The sequence below is a fragment of the Helicoverpa zea genome, chromosome 3, assembly GCF_022581195.2.
Source record: "Helicoverpa zea isolate HzStark_Cry1AcR chromosome 3, ilHelZeax1.1, whole genome shotgun sequence".
Taxonomy (NCBI): Eukaryota; Metazoa; Arthropoda; class Insecta; order Lepidoptera; family Noctuidae; genus Helicoverpa; species Helicoverpa zea.
Genome location: NC_061454.1, coordinates 9939194 through 9961609, shown reverse-complemented (window position 1 = coordinate 9961609; position 22416 = coordinate 9939194). Strand labels below are relative to the sequence as shown.

The 22416-nt window shown below is 37.2% G+C and overlaps 1 protein-coding gene across 1 annotated transcript; it reads right to left on the bottom strand.

Moving 5' to 3' along the window:
* Positions 1-111: 111 nt before the first annotated feature.
* Positions 112-22183, bottom strand: LOC124645765 (ubiquitin-conjugating enzyme E2Q-like protein CG4502). The gene is made up of 6 exons (XM_047185642.1): positions 22100-22183; positions 9173-9826; positions 2397-2592; positions 1833-2034; positions 1502-1746; positions 112-1243 (listed from the first exon to the last, which is right to left on the bottom strand). Exons 2-5 carry the CDS (start codon positions 9301-9303, stop codon positions 1511-1513), a joined length of 765 nt encoding a protein of 254 aa, XP_047041598.1. The 5' UTR covers positions 9304-9826; positions 22100-22183; the 3' UTR covers positions 112-1243; positions 1502-1510.
* Between the last annotated feature and the right edge of the window lie 233 nt (positions 22184-22416).

Genomic DNA, 22416 nt, shown 5'->3' with positions numbered 1-22416 from the left:
ATCTTTGCATTTTTATGTGTGTATTTAAAGGACATGTCTGATCTCAAAAATAATTATAATCAGATGCTAATTCACAGAAGGGTTGCTTATGAATTAAATTAAATACAAATATCATTTGAGCAGGTATTTATTATTACACCTATAACATTGTACATATAGTCAAAGTATAATTTACACATATTTGCGCTGAATGAAGTTTACATAAAAATAAAACATCTTTGGTTCACCACACAAATTAACAACATCAATTTTCTATTTATTTTTTCCTAATTTACATTAATTTTACCACAAGCCTTTCATTTCACAATTTAAAATTATTAATATACTAGTTTGAGCATTTCACTACTCATGAAATAGCTGCAAAGGTACTACTACAGACTTTACACAAAGCATGCAGAGCCTAGACTGTTTCATTAGGTGTTATTACAATAAAAGTACACTTATATATTTTCAGGTATTGTATAGGTAATTACAAAGAATAGATCAAAGATGAAATGACAAACTACCATACTTTAGAATCATTTTGGTGGGTTTTTTTTAAACCTACAAATCTCTAATATTATCAAAATGATTAAATGACTTTGGGACGGAAACATTTCCTTTAAAAACATTAATATGTTTGATCTGCAAAATATTTTGTTTTCAATTTATATTCAAGATTTATAGTTCGAGCACTTATAGAATCGAATATTTTAAAAATTTTAATAAATGGGAATATTCGAAAAAATTGAGCGTTACAATGTAGGCGATGAGCATTCGAGTTTGGCACAACATAATAAATTACACACATAGACGGAAAATGCATGTAGAGACCACATTTATTTGTCTAAAGACCATTTAATTCCATCGTTGCTTGTAACGGCTTCTCCCTCGGCATTCCACGGTTGCACTACTATTGGTGGCTCCATGATCTGTAGGCTGATGAGTTGCGTAATCACTCGCGAATCGAAGAATGTTTGCATATTGAAGGTGCTTGTGTATCCAATATAACATGCACTTTGTGACATTGTTGTGTTCCTATATAAACTTCCGGTCAGAAGACTTGCATCGCCCCCATTTCTCCATAGACTTATACATTGAATGTAATTTCTATAATTCCAACTTTCCACTGATCTTAGACAAGATGATATAGACTAATTACACAGAGCAGAGCATTATCAAAATTTGCACTAGTTACGACTAAAATTGTTCTTGAAAAATAACTAAAGGAGATCCTTTCTGCATTACAGTTGATCGGCACACCCTGTAAAAGAATACGTTCATTTTAATACACTTATCTTACAAGTGATACTTGTAATAGAATGTTCCTCCTATAAATGTGTTCATGCTGTTATCCTAAGGGTCCTTCAATCTACCGGCGTTGTCATCTAAATTGATAAATGATGCTCTTACGAAATGTAACTCGTGGCCGGTCCTCGCGACCCATTTATATTTGGGTCAATGTTACGAACAACTGGAAATCGTGAACTGTAGGTTCCAGAAAATAAATAAGAGAGTTTACCTAAGCAACTCAACCATCGGAGAGAGCCGGCGTGACCCAACCGTATTTGTCATGTGTTTTGACGACGGAGCGGAATGCTTCCTCGGCGCGGCGGCGCGTGAACTCGCAGGAGGGCCTGGGCGGCGCCCGCGCCACGCGGCCCTGTCCCTTCACCACGGATGCCGCAAACTGCATCACCACAGCTTCTACCGTATACGCAGACGCCCAGCCACGCGGGGTCAGCAGTTCCATACAAATCGCACCACCTTTAACGATAAATAATACAACATTAACGCGTGGTCGTACCACACTGGGAAGTAGGAGAGGTCATGTCAGTTCGCTCTATATTTACCTTCCATGACGAAACCCTTCTCTATCCTGGGTTCGATAACCCTCATGAAGGGCGGCGCGAAGGGGAAGTTTTCTGGGAATATCAGATGTAGTAGTATGTGAGGAATGTGTAGTTCACGGAGGTCACTGGCGAGCTCGCTCTCCGGGTCTATCTGGTGCAGCCGCACGTGCCATTCGAATAGATTGTCGTTCACTAGTTCCACCTGCAAACAAAACATATCGTCAGAGCCTGCACACTGAAAAATATAGAAAATTAATGGGACCGTGTTCAGGCGTTTTTTTTTTGAAAAATTTTAAAGTTTTCGGTGAACGTGAACAAGGAAAAACCGTTTAAATGTTGAAATAGAACTTTTGCGCAATGAAAGTAGTACCTACAGCTTGTAAATTTTACACACTCAACTTTCTTCTCACGAAATTAACGTAGGTACCTACCTACTGACACACAAAGTGACATAATATCCCTGTTGACTTTTTACTTTAGCACTTTTTATTAAGACATTCAGAACCGCTTTCAGGAGATATTAAGTATATCAAAGGGATATATTTAAATAGCAATTCATCTCACCGTAAATACAGGATCAGGCCGGCTGTTCTGTATCCGCTGGATTTCTTTTAATTCTTTCATGAGCCTGCGCGTGCGCACAGCCGCTGCCCGCTCTCGCACCTCATTGGCTCCTCCTGCCTTCTTCTTGACAAGAGTTGTGGCCGATGGACTGGCTGGCAAACTCGCCGCTGCCGCTTCTGCTGGACTTACGCCATCTCTGGAAAGGCCAAAAAAAACTAGGTCAGGCGGTTGAGGCAATGATCTATGAAATAATAATAGGTATTTTTGGCACCTATTAGAAAAACAGCTCTTAATTTAATATCTAATTAGTATCCAGTCTTTTTAAGTAGATCAGTAGGGGGTCCAGTAGACGATCAATGAACTCACTCGCCAACTAGTTCAGAGATGCGAAGGTGTTCTTCAGTAAACAAGTCGTGATTGTGGTTACGAGTATCCTGCGTCGAATACTCTTCAGTTTATTTATATCATTGACCTACATGTGGACATTCATATGTATTCTTTACATGATTATGGTTAAGTATGTAGGTTAGTCATAGGTATGGACTTAGGCGGGAGTCTGCGAGTTAATTCACTGGTAAATCAATAGGCTCTGTCAGACTTGAATCTTGGAACTTAACATTTTTACAAAACTAAGATACTCCCTATATACATAAGCTATTATTATTGAAATTGGATATTTTACAAAAATGCAATGTTGAAATGCAGCAATTTCGCAGCTGGTAGATAAGTACATAGCAAGTGCCTGGTGCCAGTGTTGAACATGCGTGTCATGTCATTGTGTTATGTTTGGTTAATGAAGCAGAGTTTACACTTAGGTAGGTACAATTTCACAAGTGACGAAATTTGGCACAATCACGGGAAGTTTAGTTATAAATAAAATATAATCTTGGTGACCATTGCTATGTGTGCATAAAGGTAGGTACGTCCACGTCCACAGTTAAACTACCTCTGCGAAGTACCTATGTTATCATCTAATTATAAACACCCGGTACTTGGCAATAAATTCACAGCCTTGGGTAATGACCGCCATATAGTGTGATAAATGTCGTATAAAATTGCCAAGAAACTGCATCAATGACTTCTCTACTAAATAACAAAGCGTGCAGTAGCCAACTGACTGATTTGTAAGGGCTATCCATGACACCAGTAGGTACCTTGGTCATTAAGACTGGATGCTCCCACTGTTTATAACTAAAATAAAGAGACGTTTTAGCCTGTAAGTACCTAGCTAGTTATATTCCATTGAACAGGTGTACACATACGTTAAAATCAAAATGATTTAGCAATCTTAACCACGCACAAACAAATCATAGCGTAAGACCTTTATGTTTCTTGGAAAACAACAAAGAGCTACGGGAATCATGCAAATTGAATTCATTGAATGCCCTAGTTAGTTAGTATGCGAACCAGTAAGGTATTCTCGCTGCGAATACGATCGTGTACGGAATGCTGTCTGTCCGCAGTTCTCACAACGGACGCTGTCAATGAGTCAGGTACGCCGAACACCACAAGACCACGTCTTGTAAATAAAGATTATTTGATCATTACTGTTTTAAATTAAGTAAAAATACCTATATAACGTACTTAAGATAAAATCTTATTTTTTAAAGCATTTAATTGACTGTCAGGTAAAATAGGATAGCTATTTGCTCTCTTCTTGTATTTCGTTATTTTGCTCTACCTACCTACTTGTGGTTTATACTAATGAGTTTTTCTTAGCCGTTTAGACAGTCATCATTAATCATTAGTCGGATGCTATTAATTTCACTTTACAACCTATTTAATACTTGCCAAAAAGGTTACCTACTTCGTCAAGACAGTCTTAGCTTAGCTAATTATATTTTTTGTGGAAGTAATTTAATTTCAAAAGCAACAAAACAGTGAATGGTTATAAACGAAACTGGGGCGACCGCATACCATTACTGATTTTGATTAATCACCGTGGTTTAAGTACACTCGACTGTCGAGTGTACGTGTTATTACATTGTGTTCCAGTAATAATGATAAAAATACCACCCTTTGGTTTTGGATTGACTCCAATGGAGTAGCCGGTAAAGTTCCTCGGACAGGTCAATGACTTCCAGGAGATTTATGCAAATTACTGCACAGATTACGTAAACAACTTCCAGACAAACGATAAGCTGTGGTACTCCGGTTCTAAAAATAGTTTGTGCGTAATTATTTGCAACGACATTAAAGTGTGTTATTATAACAATTTATGTTCATTTAATTAACGTATTAGGTACCTAAGCGTGCCATTTTTAAATTAAGTCCATTAGGAAAGTATCTTTATATGTAATGTTAGTTGTAGGCTCATTATTATCTTTAAGAGTAAACTTTTGTCCACTGTCAGTTAATAATTAATTTCCTAAATAAATTTAATTTCCTATAAAAAACAGTCGGTAAAAATTTCAACTAGGTATGAAAATCTTTTTGGTGTACAAACATGAACGAGTGATAAACCCAGTGCACGAAAGTTCATTTCAAACTACAATAGCTGCTATTGAACTAAGGTTAGAGATAGCTGCGTTGACCTTGCACAACAAACTTTCATTAATAATTTATACAAAATCGATAGAACCAGACGTCATAACATAAATGGTTCAACGAAATTTTCTATAAAGTTGGACGTATTTATAGATAAGAAAGTGAAGTTGCTGCATATGGCACCTCTACTAGCGACTAGCTCCCGTTTGTCTGGTTCTAAGATTATGGCTTTATACTCATATAGATACTCATAGCTTAGTCTGTCTACTTTTTTATTACTTTAACTTACACAGAGACTAAAGGTCTTTTTTGTGGTGTTAAAAAGCGTTTGACCGAGTAGCAATACTTTTATTGATAAATATGACGTAGCTTTCATATGAATATTCATTACAATAATAATGTTTTGCAAATTACTTTATGCGCAAGTGCAACATTTTTAATACTTTTGTGAGGCATTTTCGTCCGACCACATTAGTCACTAAAGGTCTTCACCAAGGGTCAGTCATGGGTCCAACCCAATTTTAGTATATTGTCAGATACGTAAATTACGTCTGAATTCAATGATTCAGATTATTACAAGTGAGATCATTTTATGGACACGAGTTTTGGATAGTTGCGTATAACGTCCAGAATTTACAACATACCCAGGTATGTGGGAACTTGCTCGGTAATTTAAACCTAGAACAAAGAGGCATAGGTTATAGTAAGCCTCAAGTGTCATGTATAACTTCAACATCAACACATCACTAGGTGGGCTCATTACAAATTCATAATAGGTAATGCAATATGCGGCTCTGGTGACCTAAAGCAATACTTTGTAGGAATTCGTGTTACACAATGTGAAAACTATTAGGTAGGTATCCGCTTGGAAGACTCGAGAATCATCAGAAGGTAGAAATGTAGAAATACCTTTAGAACTAAATGTATTCTTACAAGATGCTATAAATTCCTAAGCATGTAGGTGGAGAGGCTTTGCAAGACTTGTAACTTTGTAATCCAAAGTGCATGACATCATTTTAAGGATATTCTGCAGGCATAACAAAGGTTTATTAAATGACAGAGATTGCTAAGGGAGAGGGAAATTGGTAGTTTTTTTTATATAAGTAACTCTTTAAATGTTACTGTTAAGCTTGCCTGCTTAAATATTCAGCTCTAGAGTGTAATTTTCAGAATTTTACTTAGTTGTACCTAAATGAGTGCAAACGTGAGCATGAAATTATATAAAGGCTCGATAGAATACATAATTATTTTTGTCAATGATTTGTTAAATTAATTGTAAACTGGATAACCCATTTTATAAGACTTTTCCGCCATACCATAATTTCCAGATTTGCTGTGATTGTGAGTCAGCTTGAACGTCATCATACACGTTATTGCTCATTTCCGCAGTCATTTAAATGTTATTTAATTCACCATTCATAATCGAACGTAATTAGCGAAGACTAATTAATGGTTGTAAAGTATGAAGTGAATGTTTTGAAGATGTAGGTAATTTCGCACATTTATAGGCATTGGACGTCATCGGCAGAATTGATTAGAGAAACGGGTGAATAAACTTACAATATAGGTAAGCTGTTGTTAGATCCTTTGTTTTTTGTAGTTTGTGAGATCTTATGCCAGGTTCATGATGTGAAGAAACTAGTTTGTTTTTACTAGTAAGTGTGCTGCAGTATTGATTACTTGCTGCGGGTTGTTCGAAAGAGATACCGCGGCCCTGGTACATAAAAGGCCTATGACGGAACACGACGGTTTTTAGTCAGTAAGAGTCTGACACTCCCTCACCGCTGCTAACCCACAGCGGGAGCGGTCATTTGATGATTTTTGAGGAAAAAAAAGTATTGATTACTTACAGCTAAAAATAAAATGCCTCTTGATTAATGATTTAAACTAAATGGTCAGAGGCGCTTGTTAAGTCATCGTCTGATTACGTTGACCTATTAATATCGGCTTCTATCTAATCAGATGACACGCACCTAATGGATCGTTCGTGTTTTGTTTATTCTTCCATCACTGTTTATTTTTGTGTGTCATAATTAACAATGGTTGGATAAACAGTCGGAGCGTTGCCGTTGCGTGTGGCCTTTTGCTTGGGACTTCTTTGTTGCGATATTCCGCATTGATACGTCAGTCATTGTAGTTGTATAGCGTCGATAACGGGTACAATATACTTGCGGTGTCCGTGAGCTTCTGTATGTAAACAATGCCTTTGTTGGTCGGCCATTGGAGACAAGATATGACGTAGAATCGGATTCGCACTTCCAAGAGGTGCCCGCATAATCATCTATTGTTACTTGAATGAAACTGAAACTGAAATAGGCAGGCTGGTGCTTCTATTTCAGCGCTTGCCAGAAATGTGCTAAAGATCGTTTTCCGTCGTTTCAATGTTTGATGCGTTACTAACACTGGCCTCGTTTAACATATTTATCTTTGAAGTCGAAGGTAGAAATCTAACAAATATTATGGGTATTATAATTGACCTTCGCCTCTATATACAGACCTTCAGACCTTTCAAACATTTATCGAACAAGTGCAGCTTGCCAAGTTTATGCGGCATTGATTTGTATTATATTTGTTTTAACATTTGGTCGTCAGTCAAGCGTGTACATAGATACATACCTAGTTAGTAATGACCTTAACTGAATGTGTAACTAACGCTTGCGTGTTTCAATTTATGCCTTGATCTTAAAATACCGTATAATTTATAGGAACCTTATAACCGATTCTTCTGGACTTAGTTTGTATTCATATCTCTCTAAATGATTTATAACGTACTTACTTGCGCCAGTATTTACTAAATTATCTACAGTAAAGTACGTAAGTAGGTCAGCGGATCTTATCTAAATATGGGTACTATTTTTGTTTAAAGCTTTCTGAACCTAATTCGATTTATCATCGTAAAAGTTTTTAGCAAAGGCGTATTAAATGAGGTGAAGTAAATTTTCAGTTTTTCTTTCGTCGTTTTAAGTTGTTTTGATGGTATCGCAATTTGAGTTTTGTGCCACATGTGCCTTAGAACCGCCTCACTTATCAAAAATCACATTTACCATATCCACAGTATAATTTAAACTTCCTATTACGATCCTCCTATTCCGATTTTGTCGTTCTTTCTTTCTTGACTATAACTTTGTTTTTCACATTTGCTTGATCAGTAAGATGTTCCCTCAATACTGTGTTCACCACTCACCACTGTGACTCCCACTTCCATTAATTTCTTGTTCTACATTTCCTCGTAACACCACATCCCTCTTAACATTCCAATATCCGCCTTGCGCGATTCATTCAACTCTTTTGTTGCTCCAACACAATCGTGGTGTAAACTTTGATAGATTCTAGTTACAGAATTACGACTAAGTAGGTACCTAGTTGTTTTGTTGTTGGCATTACTCGGTACATTCCATTGATGAGATACGGAATCTTCTTTATCAGATAATATCGTTATTGATAGTATCGTAACGTACCTAATACCGAATACTAGGCATAGTTCTGTGTACCTAGTTGGAAGTAGGTAATATACCTACCTTAATTTTATAGACTAATCATGATCCTAAACAAAACGTAATAAACTTGAAATTTCAGTACCTCTAAACCGCCGAGGTTTTGTGCATAATTCTAAAGATTAGTAATTTGAACTTAACTGAATTCAACGTGTAGGTGTAGTTCTGGACTGAATTCACTGCTTATGTTTTTGTAGAAACCATCGCTGATTCATTATTAAACTTAATTAATACTACAAATAATGATGGCATTATTAGTTTGTACCTATAAGCGAAATCGATGGATGTCTGTATTTACGTACACTACGTGTATCTAACCACATTATATTAGTCTAGCGCCAAAATCACTGCATGTAATCAAACGTTGTTTACAAATAGGCAATTAGGTTTGTTTGAGCGTGTGATTATGCAAATAGAGAAGATATTGTTTTCCTGAACGCATAACAAGCATGTAACTGTTGTTCTTCTAATTATTATGTGGTAATTGAGCATATTGTAATGCATGCTCGATGTGATAGACGTGATAGCCTTGTGTCGCTGGAGCTGGGGAGCGCTGCGTGAATGACTACGTGACCGGCCGTCACTCACTCTGTGTTATCAAACATCTACTGCAGACTGATGTTACAACAGCCCGCAACGTCCGTTGCCATTGGTGTCGCTGACTCATTTGCACATTGTATGTTGTTTATATATTCTTCTCTTTCGAAAGTTCTACAGATTTCGATTGCTGTGTATTTAAAAGTTAATATTATCTAACGAAAACTGTACGTAAACCTATGTGCATATAGTAGGTACCTGTGTCGTCGAAGCAGACCCCGCCGCGCTGGTGACCCGCTCGGTCCTGCGCCATCATTGTCCAGCTTCTCCGGAGAGCGGAACAGCTTGCGGAATGCGGCCGCCACCTTCTCCTTCGACCGGGACGTCATATTGCACTAATATATTAAACTGCACTTCCTATACCTGCACTTAACTCTTCAAAACGATTATTTAACTTTCACACGATGTTTATTTTATATCAGTGCGCCTGTCGCACGTCTACGCGGCATGTCACGAAAACGTCAAAATGTTTTATTTGAATGTAGAGTCAATCTATGCAGGCGGTAATGGTTCAATTATTTGATGTAACATCACTCGAGGAGTCTCGCACGACGAGGGTCCGTGATGTGCGGCGTCTGCAGCACTGCACGTGCGACTACGCCGAGAGCGCCGATGAAATCGAAACTTGGCACGTTGGAGGAGGTCGGTTATCGCACCTCGGCGGATGCGTAGTGGAGCGCATGTGTGTCACAGTGCGTCCGCGCATGCCCCGCACGACCGCCGGCCGACGCTGCGCAGCGACAATGACCGCAACGCCAGCTGTGCCGGTGCAACACTTCTGTAGTTGCCAAAGTTCGCTGATCCAGTCACCACACCTTTAATTCCTCAAAAGCTCGTCATCGCTTTGTTTCACTGTAAAAGGAAAAAGAGATGAGATTCTTGTGTGTGGAATTATTGGTTAGTACAAATAATTCAAGTGCGAGGGAAATGATAGTAGATAAGTAAATGGATGGAGAAATAATAGGTATTTAGGTATCCTAGATATTTACCTAATTGATATTTGCTTAAACGCTTTCATATCATGTAAGCTCAGAAAACGTGAGCTTAATTGTTCAAAAATGATAAACGATAAGATGAACAAAAGAACTTTTGGACTTAAGAACTATTGATATTTCTATTCAAGTATTTCTACTTCTTCCCTCTACCTATTAAGCGTGTAGCTTTTCCCAATTACCTATGAGTCAAATCAACCACGGAGTTCCGTTACTCGTGTAAAATTGCAGAAAATGACATCATGAAATGAATTATAAATTCACGGTAAATTGAAATAAGCACACCACAAAATTCCTCGTAATCTACTTTAATTTAACAATAATCGCGAGGGAAAACCACAACTGCAGATAATAAATATCTCGTCCCTAGCATCGATGTGAAATAATTTTCCCCGGTGTAGGTAACCTGTAAAAATTAAAATTAACTACGGTGACTTAGAGGTTGTCCTTTGCATCTTACTCAGCAAGCTTTTATAGATTTTTTTACGAAGGGTCATAGCTGTGGCTGATTCATAGTGTCTCCCAATTCAATGCCACATTAATCTTCATTCAACGGCAGTAACAAGTTAATCTCATTTAAATTAACGTAACTAATTGCTTTAGATTTCTCCTCAATACATAAATAGAATGCATCACAATTTATTTGTTTTCATTTTGAACTTTCAATAAATCGGAAAGGCCATTCGTCTATATCGACCTGAAAACGTTCAATTTATCATTTGCCTTTACTGTTTCGGATTGTAGGTCGCGTTTTACTGTTGATTTTATATAAAGGTATATAATACCTAGTCTTTGGCTGATCTCTCAGACGTAAAATAAGTAGATGAAATATTTATGTTCCTAACTAATTCAGAAATAAATTGGTCATGAAAAGTATGTATCTGGAATTCGTAATGTGTATTCTGTAGCGTGTTTCTATCGTGTCCTCGAGCTGACCTTGGCACTGGGGAAAGGACGTCCAATAACCAGAGCCTACGAAGTTATTGGCAAGTTGCCCGATATGATTATGTCCCGCAGGACTAAGGCTCATTGAGGAGGCGGCAAATAAATTCATCCGATCAATATCTTCACTCGGCGCACTCAAAATACATGACAGATTTTAGAATACTATTTTGTATTTTCATCCTTCTTAAAACCTTGCCCAGCTTGAAAAAAAATCATTATACGGCAAGTTATTCATAGCATCACATCATCACAATAAACCCTTTCAACAAATTGAAAGAAGCTTCATCCATCATCACAGCACAGGAATAATACTGTGTTAGTATAATGGAAACCACTCCACTATGTCAAAATTAGATTATGTCTGTAGTCTTTGAACTCGCACCATAATTAGATCTTATCATCACTTTCATTTGCTACCACCCACAGTACAAGAGAGCTCTAATAATGGAAATCCTAAAATAAAATCTGATAAATAGATCTATAAGGTGATGGCGCGTAAACGTGGTGCGCTGAAGGCACTTATTTTCAAGCAGCAAGATGTAAGAGTAGGTCTGAAACTGTTACCTGTGAGAATCCTTCAACAATCTGGATTTCTATGTTTATTTTGGACTCCACTGATACACCTAACGTAATGGGAAATACCGAGAGGCCGTCCAGCTTTTCACAAACAGCTTCAGTATTTTGCCTTAGGTTAATCAGTATGTGAGTGCCTTTGTCTATCAGTAGGATAATTAATACGCATTTTATTGTAACTAAAGTACTCGTATCAACTTTCCTGATATTATTATGCGGCACTCATCTTGAAGAAACCGCATTATTGTAGTAAGCTATAGCAAGGCATACCTATTTTATTTTTATCTTTGTCTTGAATATAAGCTCATCTAGTGACATTGTGCACTCAGCTAATTTAATAATGGTACTTATGACATACCCCAAGTACATACGAGTAAATATATCCACACAATATTAGATTATAAAACCATGACTGGAACGAGTCAGCTGAATGCTTCAGACCTTGTTTTATTAATAAGAATAGCATTATATCCTTGAATTCCTTTGACTTCGATGGGAATAGAAAACTGGAAGGGTCACTTACAGTCCAACACTCCAGGAGTGAGGCTTGCTTGACTGGTTTATTCATCAGATAAAGAACTAGAATATGCCATAGGTATCATATATCTTGAGAAAACTAAAGACTTACATACTTTTAGTGCAATGTTAAACGAGTGATGCAAGTACTCGTAGATGCAAGTCCGTTATAAATCTTCACTTGCGATGAAAGTTTTTAAAGCTTTCGTCTATTTTAGAAGCATAACTGGTATATTGTTTTATAACTAGGTACATATATACAAGATATGATTTATAATTTAAGACGGCAGTATTTATGACGTAACTGCAAAACATGCAATGAATGCGGTAGCGATTGAGCCGAGAAAACTAGTTATCAAAGCAGTTTCGACGAGCAGTTTGACGTATTCCTTATGTAAATCAGCATGGACCCAATCGGGTAGCCGTTTCCAACAATATATCCTATCATCATCTGGCTAGCCTTTTACCAAATATGTTTCCAGAGTTTCCTCATGTGCTTCCAGTCTAAGCGGATGCAGCTGAGTGTGCTTAAACGTTGTGTGCGGATGCAGCTGACTACCAGTGGTGTGTGTTTACCAACGTACCCAATGTCTGGACGTTAGACTCAAGTACTGGGAATAGTTACCTACTCTAATAGATAGGCACCTGCCTATCACTAATGACCACAAGGCACGTATGAACAGCCCAACCAAGCCTTAACAAAAACGTTGGTTGGGAAGTTTTCTCAAGCGTGAGACTTTTGGTTGTACGAATGTTTCTTCTATCTTAGTTTTCCCTTGTGTTTTGTATATTGAACTTATGGCAGAAGTTCTTGTTTCCCTGCGGAACCCTAATAAGTATTTATATTGCTTTGCCACACAAATACATCCTAACGTTACTTGTTACAGAAGTAGTTTCAGGAAGTTTGACTACGCAATAAAATATTAAAATCATTAAGATATATATTAGAACTTTTGGAGAGATATTAGACACTTAAGACAAAGATAATATGTTGCTGCGTGCGGCTCACAAAGTTGTACCAACTTAGTTGTTGGTCATAATAAGCTATCGCTAATTTAAAGGATGACTTTGGAAATGGTTTAATTAGGTACCCACCCGTACATTGCACTGGATAATTGAAGGAACCTCATTGAAGCTCGTAAACATTGTTGAAATAATAAAGCGAGGGTTATTGCTCGTAGAGACGGCCTACGCAAATTCCTAATGGCCCGAAACATTCCAAGAGATTGTTTATTGTGATGCTGACGGCCATTGTAGTAAACCCATATACATCGTCCCTCCATTTATGGACACCGTAATTAATGAAAACTTGTTTGCAACGTCACTGTTCTTTACTGATACAATTCATAAAGTTTATTGAAATGTCAAGCTTATTCCTCTTGTGTGCAGTGGAAATGATTGCGTGCGTCCGATGAACTTGCATCCTGAATCAAGTTTTAAATATCTCCTTGACATTAAGTTAAGGTTAAGAATAAAATGGTACCTATTGTGTTTAAATGGATTTATAATTGTTCGTGCGTAAAATAATTCAAAATCTTACTTAACATTTCATGAAGACTATGATTTTTTTATTTAAATGATTAATTAATAGGTATTAGGTATTAAACTTTCAGGTCCTATCAGGAATTGAAATCCTAGAAAGGTAGTCAAGTAGTCGTTCCATATCGAGGTGCTTCCTAAATGTCAAAGGTCTTTCAATAACTAGTTATGGGACAAGCAATTAATACGAATTCATTAACAGAACCCCGATAACAGCACTACGTTCAAGAGACGCGAGGGTAGTTAGGGGTGGCGTGCGGGGTGAGGGGGAGGACAAGCGGCGACCTCCGCCTCCGCAAATGACGTCAGACCAGACCCCTAACGCGCACATAGGGCGCAGATGAATTCAGATAGCTATGTTTTTTAAGATAACAAGTTGAATAAAACAGCAGTTTTGTGTTGTGCCTACAATGGCACAGGAACTAAGGAGACTCTATACTTCTATAGTCGTCAGCTAATTATCGAGGATGTCAAACAAAGCAGGATGCAGACTGATCTTTGATTAACAACCATAAAAACGTTACGAACTATGGTGTTATAGGAAATACTTTGATGAAAATAACCTGTACTATTGCGTAAGCTAGGCAATGGAAATGTCGTTATGTGCGACATTTTACAAGTAGAACCTCCGTCAACATCGCACTTCTAAACATGGAGATAATACGTTAAACTTTACTCGCGTAATTTCCGGGTATGAAGACGTTGATCCGAATAAATTATGCGTCTTACGTATAATGTTTTATAGTATTGTTTAGTATTAGTTAAAAAAGTAGTCCATAGGCTATTTTTGCTGAACTTTACACAATTTTTTCCAATACTTGGCTAAACTCGGACTGACTTCAGAAATCATTCGTTAACAGAAAACTACAGTAACTAACTGTTAATTATCATCCATCTGTTTATTATTAACCATTTTAATATTATTGCCCATCAAAACAGATTACCCGAATGTTTTTTTAAACAAAATCAATAGACAAAATCTCTTGAACAGCCATAGCTCTCATAGCCAAAAATTACGTAAGTGCAAACAAGGTGTAGGTGGACTGCAACTTGAAGTTTACATAATAATTTTCAATCAGATGAACTTGAACGAGTTTCCCTAAGAACACAAGGGAAGCTAACTTAGTAACTTAGAACGAGTGACATAAACAGGATGATTACGTAACTTTTCTTGGGTCGAATTCTATTAGCCGGGATCATGATTTGCCTAATGTAGAGAGTTTGCTAATTTGTTATGATCCCTTAATGTTTTACTTTATGATTACAATGTTACCTATATAAAACATTGTAACCGTACATATTTACAGAAATAGCACTTAATGAAGAACGTCAGATGAATTTACCTAGACCTAAGCATTTATCGAAAGCTACTAATTTTTCTTTATGACTTTAGGTACTTCCTGAAAAGCTAACATAATATCGATCAAGATTCGGTAAGTCATAGGATGCAAACGCTTACACTAAGATGCCATAATGCAATAAAGTCTATTATGGAGGGTGTTTGTAAATGTAGACGATTTTATGTTCCGTTATACGTGTCTGTGACCGCCCGAGAGCTTTTACGAGTTGCACTAGGAACAGGATGCGGAACGCGAGACTTGGGGAAAATTTACGTCATTTTCGAGATACACCGCCCGAGGAAGCTGCGGGCTTTACTCAAAGCTCTTTGTTGCCATGTTTATAAGATAGCAACACTAACAATATACTTACGTCTCGCCGAGAATTTGGAAAGTATATGTACGGAAGTTTTAAGATATTACGCGGAAGTTTTGTAACTCAAACATTTTGTTTTATGGAAAATTTTCACAAACGCCTTTGTTAATTTGGGTTTAAATTATAATGCGAAAGATGAGTTCCACAATAAAGAACATTAAAAACTCGCACGCAATTGGAGACGCGACAAGAATCCCATAAAAAATATGGACATTGAAAACTAAACATAGATACACAGGCAGTCAAATGGAGATGGCATTGGATATTATTGATAAAATAGCTTCGATATGACATCGCACGACACAAGTCAATACAGGCCCCGGTACCTATCGTGTTGGTTTTACTTTATTAATTTTCCTATTGCAAATTCAATAGGTAACCAAATGTCACATACATACCTACTCAAGCCATACCAACACATGCCAAATGCAGGAAAATATTTTGCTGGAAACGTAAATGAACGTACATAAAATGTAGGTATGCGTTCATTGGAAATTATTGTCGAGGCATGGTCCGGCACAAATGGCGATAGGGGAGTCACCCTGGTCGTTGTTATGAGCTATGCCGACGTTACGAGGCCTCGGTGCTCGCGGGGACCGACACCCTCCCACTTATATCCCTCCAACACAGACAAAATGAGTTTACACCCATCTATACATTTTTGTAGGACGTGTCGTCCCGTACATTTGCATGATATAATTGTTTTTTTAAAGAGCACATCCATTTGAATTTTAGGTTCAGTGTGCATTCATCTATTGCAGCAAATACTTAATCAATTTCTGGAACCCAAGGAATACAAAATAGTTTTTTTTACTTTCATGAGCATGCCACAGGAAAACTTTCCTCGTATTCACCGGTAACTTTTGAAACGAATCCGGAGAATCCCCGAGATGCTTTAAAACGTCAAGGGGAATACTGTACGTGATTTCCTTACAGATGTCTCTACATATCTTCCTTGCACAGTAAGTAAAATTGCATTCAATAGTAAAATCTCCGAGTTCTCTGATAATAAGAACACGAAAGCAAGAATGTGGACCAGTTTTACAGGTAGGCGGGAAACAAGAGGTTCTAGTGCGATTGAAAGTAGGCTAGCGCGGCAACACCAAGCTGCAAAATAATTGTAAATATTGTGAAATTTCTTAAAGGTACATTTTATTTTCAAGTGTAATTTTTGAGTTAGGTACTTACTAATAATTTTTCAAATCAATCATTTTTTTCGTGGACCCGATGTTGCATTAAAATCTACGATTATGTCGTCCTAAAACTGAATTAAGATATAAGAATGATTAAGAAGATTGTTCTCCACTATCTTTCCTTCTTTCTTGGTATTATCTATGAGATAAATGTATCTACCTATATGAGAACGTGCGGTCGTCATGAGATCTGCACTGCTGGAATGACAACCCTCTTCATAATAATGGCTGTCCCAGCTATATTAAACCAGTTGAACACATTTAAAATATGTCGCAGATACTCGAACGTGTCGTCAAAATAAACTGCTCGTATGATTCGTGGAAGTTCATTGTACGTTTTTCAGTATTTTAAACATTCGTGGAAAGAGCGGAACTACTTACATTGTTGTGCGTGAAAATATGGATTTGAACTCTTGTGATAACTGATAGCTTATATAGGTACCAAAGTTTCAGAAGTAGACGCAGCATTGATTATCACATTAGTGTGTATTGTTTTTTAATTACTTCTTTTTGTCCTGAAGTTTGAACGATATTCTAGTTAAAATTCATTCCATAAATAATAATCAAAGTTAATCTGGTTGTGGACTGGGCTAGCAGCATAGAGCAACTTACTACAATAGGTCTTAGGTAAAATATAGTAGTAGTTTAAGTCTAGTATATTACAAACTAGCAGTGTTATTAATTATAAAAAGTTAAACAGACGTTTGACACGCGCATAAGAAAACTAGGTAGGTACTCGTATAAGTATGATTTTTTTAAACGCGTGTCAAACGATTGTTTTACTTTTTGTTATAACAATGAAGATATGCCTAGGTAGGTAGGTACTTGTAGTTCCAGATAATGATTTCCTCAATATCCTACCTCCGCTTCTTTTTCTACATTACAGTCATATTAACTTCTAATATTGAGGACTTTTCTAGTGCTCAATATCAATATACTACTTAAAAGAAATTCAATGCTGCTGTGACTGACTAAATTGAAAAACTCGAATTTCGTACGAAAAATGTTCAGCTACTATGGTAGGTACTGTTTTCTGAGACCTTGGTTTGCCCTTTATTGCAGATATTTTTATTCACAGCACTATTAAGCGTAGGCACTCACGAATATTAATAGGGGCGATCATCGATTCACTTTATCACGTTGATAGTAATAATTGTTTTGGAGATCTTTGATTAGATTACATGCCTATTACATTCTATTTGATTCTATAAGTTTTCGTCAGTCCTCGGAGAAATTAGATATTTAAGATTTTACTCTGAGATTGGCATAGCAGTTTTGCTACAAGCTAAGTATTTATTATGACTAAACATACAGGTTTGTATACTAGACGATTGTCTATCTATTAAAGATGATGCTATGTTTATTTTCCACATGTGATTGTATTAATGGAACTTTAGATGCGGAATTTCCCTCTAGGTAATATGCTTCACAGTTGTTTTGTATGCCTCGATCTGAATCGAGGTGGTACATTGCTACCGTGTTATGGTTATTGAAAACAAACGATTGTCATTTGGTTTTTCGTGTTTATAATCATAACAAAGTTCTTGCGAAAATAAATGCACTGAAGAGATCTGAACATTACTACTTACATGTAACCTCTTCGGGCAGTCGGGCAGTTCCTGAAAGTCGTGGTGGCCTAGTGGGCAAAGAACCAACCTCTCGAGTATGAGGGCGCGGGTTCGATTCCAGGTCAGGCAAGTACCAATGCAACTTTTCTAAGTTTGTATGTACTTTCTAAGTATATCTTAGACACCAATGACTGTGTTTCGGATGGCACGTTAAACTGTAGATCCCGGCTGTCATTGAACATCTTTGGCAGTCGTTATGGGTAGTCAGAAGCCAGTAAGTCTGACACCAGTCTAACCAAGGGGTATCGGGTTGCCCGGGTAACTGGGTTGAGGAGGTCAGATAGGCAGTCGCTTCTTGTAAAGCACTGGTACTCAGCTGAATCCGGTTAGATTGGAAGCCGACCCCAACATAGTTTGGGAAAAGGCTCGGAGGATGATGTAACCTCTTCGGGCCTTACTACAAAAACTTTAAACCCTGTTTTACACTTGTCTAATAAAATTTTGGCTGCAAAATGAACCATATGTCAACGTCATAATTTGACATTTTTTTAGACAAGGCATAAACTGACGTTTAAAAGTTTTTGTGGTAAGACGGGTAATGTTTTAACAAAGTTAATTTTATACTAGCCTTGCTCGTCTTAAGTAGTAGCATTTTTTCGCTAGGGCCATTTGAGGTTCAATATTTAATATTTTAGTATTTATTCGGTTCTATCATGGCTGTGAAATTTAATATTCTTTTGCGTAGGTACCATCCAATATAAAATTTATGATAAGGTCACCTAGAACACGCAAGTTGACACAAGAGACTTTGCTTTTAATATAAATCAAAGGTACCTAGTCTTATATCATAACGTGGCCTTGTTAGGTAAAGTTCAGAAGGACTCAGGCAACTACTTACCTTTTACTTCTATTACAAGTTAGTTAAATATGTAAGTATTTATTAGGTAGATATAATGCCCACAATACTGTTATGAATTTAGAGTTACTAAGAAAAGAGATATTTAATCTGTTAGAAGGTACGTACTAAAACAAAGATTACTCATTTAATTCGTCATCCTGATTATGATCATGCAAAGACCAGATTTACTTTCAGAAATGGTAGGAAGGTACTAGGTACCTACTAGATAAATGTTATAGAGTCGAATGCCATCGAGAATGTAATCTTTAGTGTCCAGACATTTTGAACTAAGCATGTACCTATTGATTATAGTTTTGCAAGATGTTAGACGTCGAGTTTTGAAAGTTACTTTTATTTAGTTTTTATTTGTATAAATGCGTCGGTATAGTCAGTATTGTGCGTCATCGTCCCTTTTTAGCTTTATGGACCAAAAGTATTTTGCATAATCCTCATTAAGTTGGTTTTATCATTCGTTAACTGTCCAAGATCTTTTATTGACCAATTTCGTTCAGTCGTTGCAAAATACAGCAGCATTTGGCTTGCTTTAGAAAGTCATTTGCATGTTCATAGCTACCGTATATAAGGCAGGTAGACCGGTGGAGCTACCGATTTTTACAATCTGTTATCTACTCTACGTAGATGTTTTACGGCCACGGGCTGGTTACTAACTAACTACCCACTGGTTAACATGTAGGTAAGAAAGTTATTAAAACGAATCACTTTCAAAACAAACGCATGCTATGTTATGAGAAAAAATACGAAGGAACGTTCTCGGAGGACTCCTTTGAAAAATAAGTAAAGGGATAATGATTAAGACCACTTTTTCAGTTACAGGAAAGCCACTGCTTTTCTTAATCTTAAGCGGATAAGCTAGATGAGAGAGAAACCTGAAGCTCCACTTTTACAGAAGTGCTTTGAAAGATATTTCTCATGAGAGGTCGGTACATATTTTCAATTTTGCGCACTATTGCAATTTATCTGGTAATCGATTTACCCAGGTATGCAGAAATGTGCATCCTAAACAGAAATACTTGTGCTATCTGTCCCGTGGTACATAAATTGGTATTGCAATGCGAATGTATCGTGTACTAAACATTAGTCACGATTTGGCTTAGCCATCTTGATTTAGTGATGTTTACTGTGCCGGAAGAATTAAAAGCACGTTCTCTACATTTAGATTGCAACGATATAAAGAAAATCCTGTTTATTTTATCTTTTTGATAATACTATAGCAATTTCGCTGGATGATATGCTGCGGTCTTCGGAAGGAAGACTGGCGCATCGATAAAATTCCGTTCATTCCAGCCTTTTGATTACAAATAGTTCTAGATCTGCTCGTCTTTATGTGAATACCTTTTTATCGAATTTGCATAATTGGATCCCGGGCAGTGGCTCAATAGGTAAATACACAAAAATGTATTTAGGTAAGGAGTATGGTGTCACCTGTTTAAATTAGGGAGTAGGTTAAGTACTTAATGATCTAAATCTAAAAGTAGGTACAGCTACTGTAAGATGCGTTATTCTCATAGGTAAGTGTAGTACCTACTATGTCTAGTCTAGAACATTTAGCAATAAAAACTAAGCCTACGTTATTATTTTAGAAAAATAACAAAAATAGAGCGGCTGTTACTTCAACAGACTTCGGACTCGTTTGCCACGGTAAAATGACAAATATCTACCTTCCGCCAGCGGCTTCGCCCGTGTAGAGTTCGGTTATATCGTGTTTCCAAGAGACTTCTTCAAAAGTCCGGGATAAAAACTATCCTACGTTCTTTCTCAAGGTCAACTCTATCTCTGTACCAAATTGTATTAAAATCAGTTCAGTGGTTTAGACGCGAAAGCGTAACAGACAGACAGACAGACAGAGAGACAGAGTTACTTTCGCATTTATAATATTAGTATTTTTATCAGCTAAGTATAAATCAAAATACTATGTTATATCAAAAAAGCCTAGTAGTAGTAGTAGTTGAATTGATAAACAAAGCAATTGAATGGATTGACTGAGAGATCTTATGAACCCTAACCTACCATACCAGTTTCAATAGTAAAACATAAATAAATCTAGTCTAGGTAAACTAATACAATAAAGAGGAAATATTTTTTTGTTTCTTTGTAGGTACCCTAAAACTCTGAAACTGCGATTTGAACAAAACCTTTCACTGTTGGAAAGCTACAGTATTCCCAAGTAACATCTAGGCTCCGGTACGGGAAGAATTTCCACGGGGACCTGGGCGAAGCCGCGGGAAAACAGCTAGTTAAATATAATGTCGTAACTAGGTGCTACAAACATCTATGGCGTTGCACGAAGTAAAATGTTTTACATATCTTACACATAATATACAGCATGTTGTTAAATTGGACGAACGAAACACCTGTTCAATTACGTGTTTAGAATAATGTGGACCATATAGCCGGTACGTGCAACTATTATAGGGTAAATAATCAATACAAAATACAAAGTTCTTGTAAATAAATTCGTCGAAGTAAATAATATCCTTTTCGTTCATTATCTTATCACGCCGATAGAAACAAACAAAATAGCGCTCATAAAGTTCCCATGGTTACGATAAATAAATTGAAAACGGGGAACGAAATAAACCTACTTATCGAGATTTATAGCGGCTTACGAACTCTGTGGAAAGTTGAAATAAAAAACGTTCAATTATATACCTAGCAAAATATTGGCAGCTACACCGATACTATATTGTGACTCTTATTTACTTAAATATGCAAATACGGTCAAAAATATTATATTACGTAGTCACTCAACAGTATATCCAATTCCCAATTAGGTTTAAGTATGACCCTAACTACTCCTATAAGCTTGGAGGTAAAATTTTAATTAGGTCGTTTGAGATTTCACCCGCAAAGTTATTTACTCTCGACTAACAACCTTTCTCAGAATTAGTCTGATAGTAGCGTAAGCTCATTACAAACTGTCTGCTCCCAAGAGCTTCATAACTCCGTGAAACTTCCATTACGCGTAAAAAAACACACATTAAATAAAACTATAAAAATTAATTTGAATGCTAGTGGATCAAATCCGCACAATCTGAAACTTAAGTAAGAAAAAATAATTCAAAAACTAAATGACTTTGAATGAGTAAATGCGATGCGGTAACTTGACGCAAGTAGGTATGTATGTATGTGTGATTTGGGCGGTTGATGGTATCATGTAGTGTTCTCACCTCTAATATCGGAGGCTGCGGATCCGGAGCCGAGAGTCGAGAACACGGCCGAGCGCCGCCCGCCTGCCCGGCACACTGCCGCCGCCGCCCCGGCCCGCCAGAGGGCGCCGCGCTCGCCGCGACGTCCCGCTCCCATCGATCCACCCTTCGCCTCACCAGCACGTCCTACACCCCGGTACGCTTTAACCCCCACAACATAGAGCTGCTATTACTCCAGTTAAGGGTCAACTGTTGGCGAGAACCTTTCGATGACGTGGGTGAGTTTCGTTACGATGATTGCACAGAGCTTTACGTTCTTAACAAAGCGTATTATTGCG

Bases quoted from the DNA above. Each gene is read 5' to 3' on its own strand.
- LOC124645765 (XM_047185642.1), bottom strand. From the start codon at position 9,303: ATGACGTCCCGGTCGAAGGAGAAGGTGGCGGCCGCATTCCGCAAGCTG. The intron at 2,593-9,172 runs GTACCTACTATA...TGGCCTTTCCAG, and splicing joins GGTCTGCTTCGACGACACAG to AGATGGCGTAAGTCCAGCAG. The intron at 1,747-1,832 runs GTAAATATAGAG...TTATCGTTAAAG, and splicing joins GAAGGGTTTCGTCATGGAAG to GTGGTGCGATTTGTATGGAA.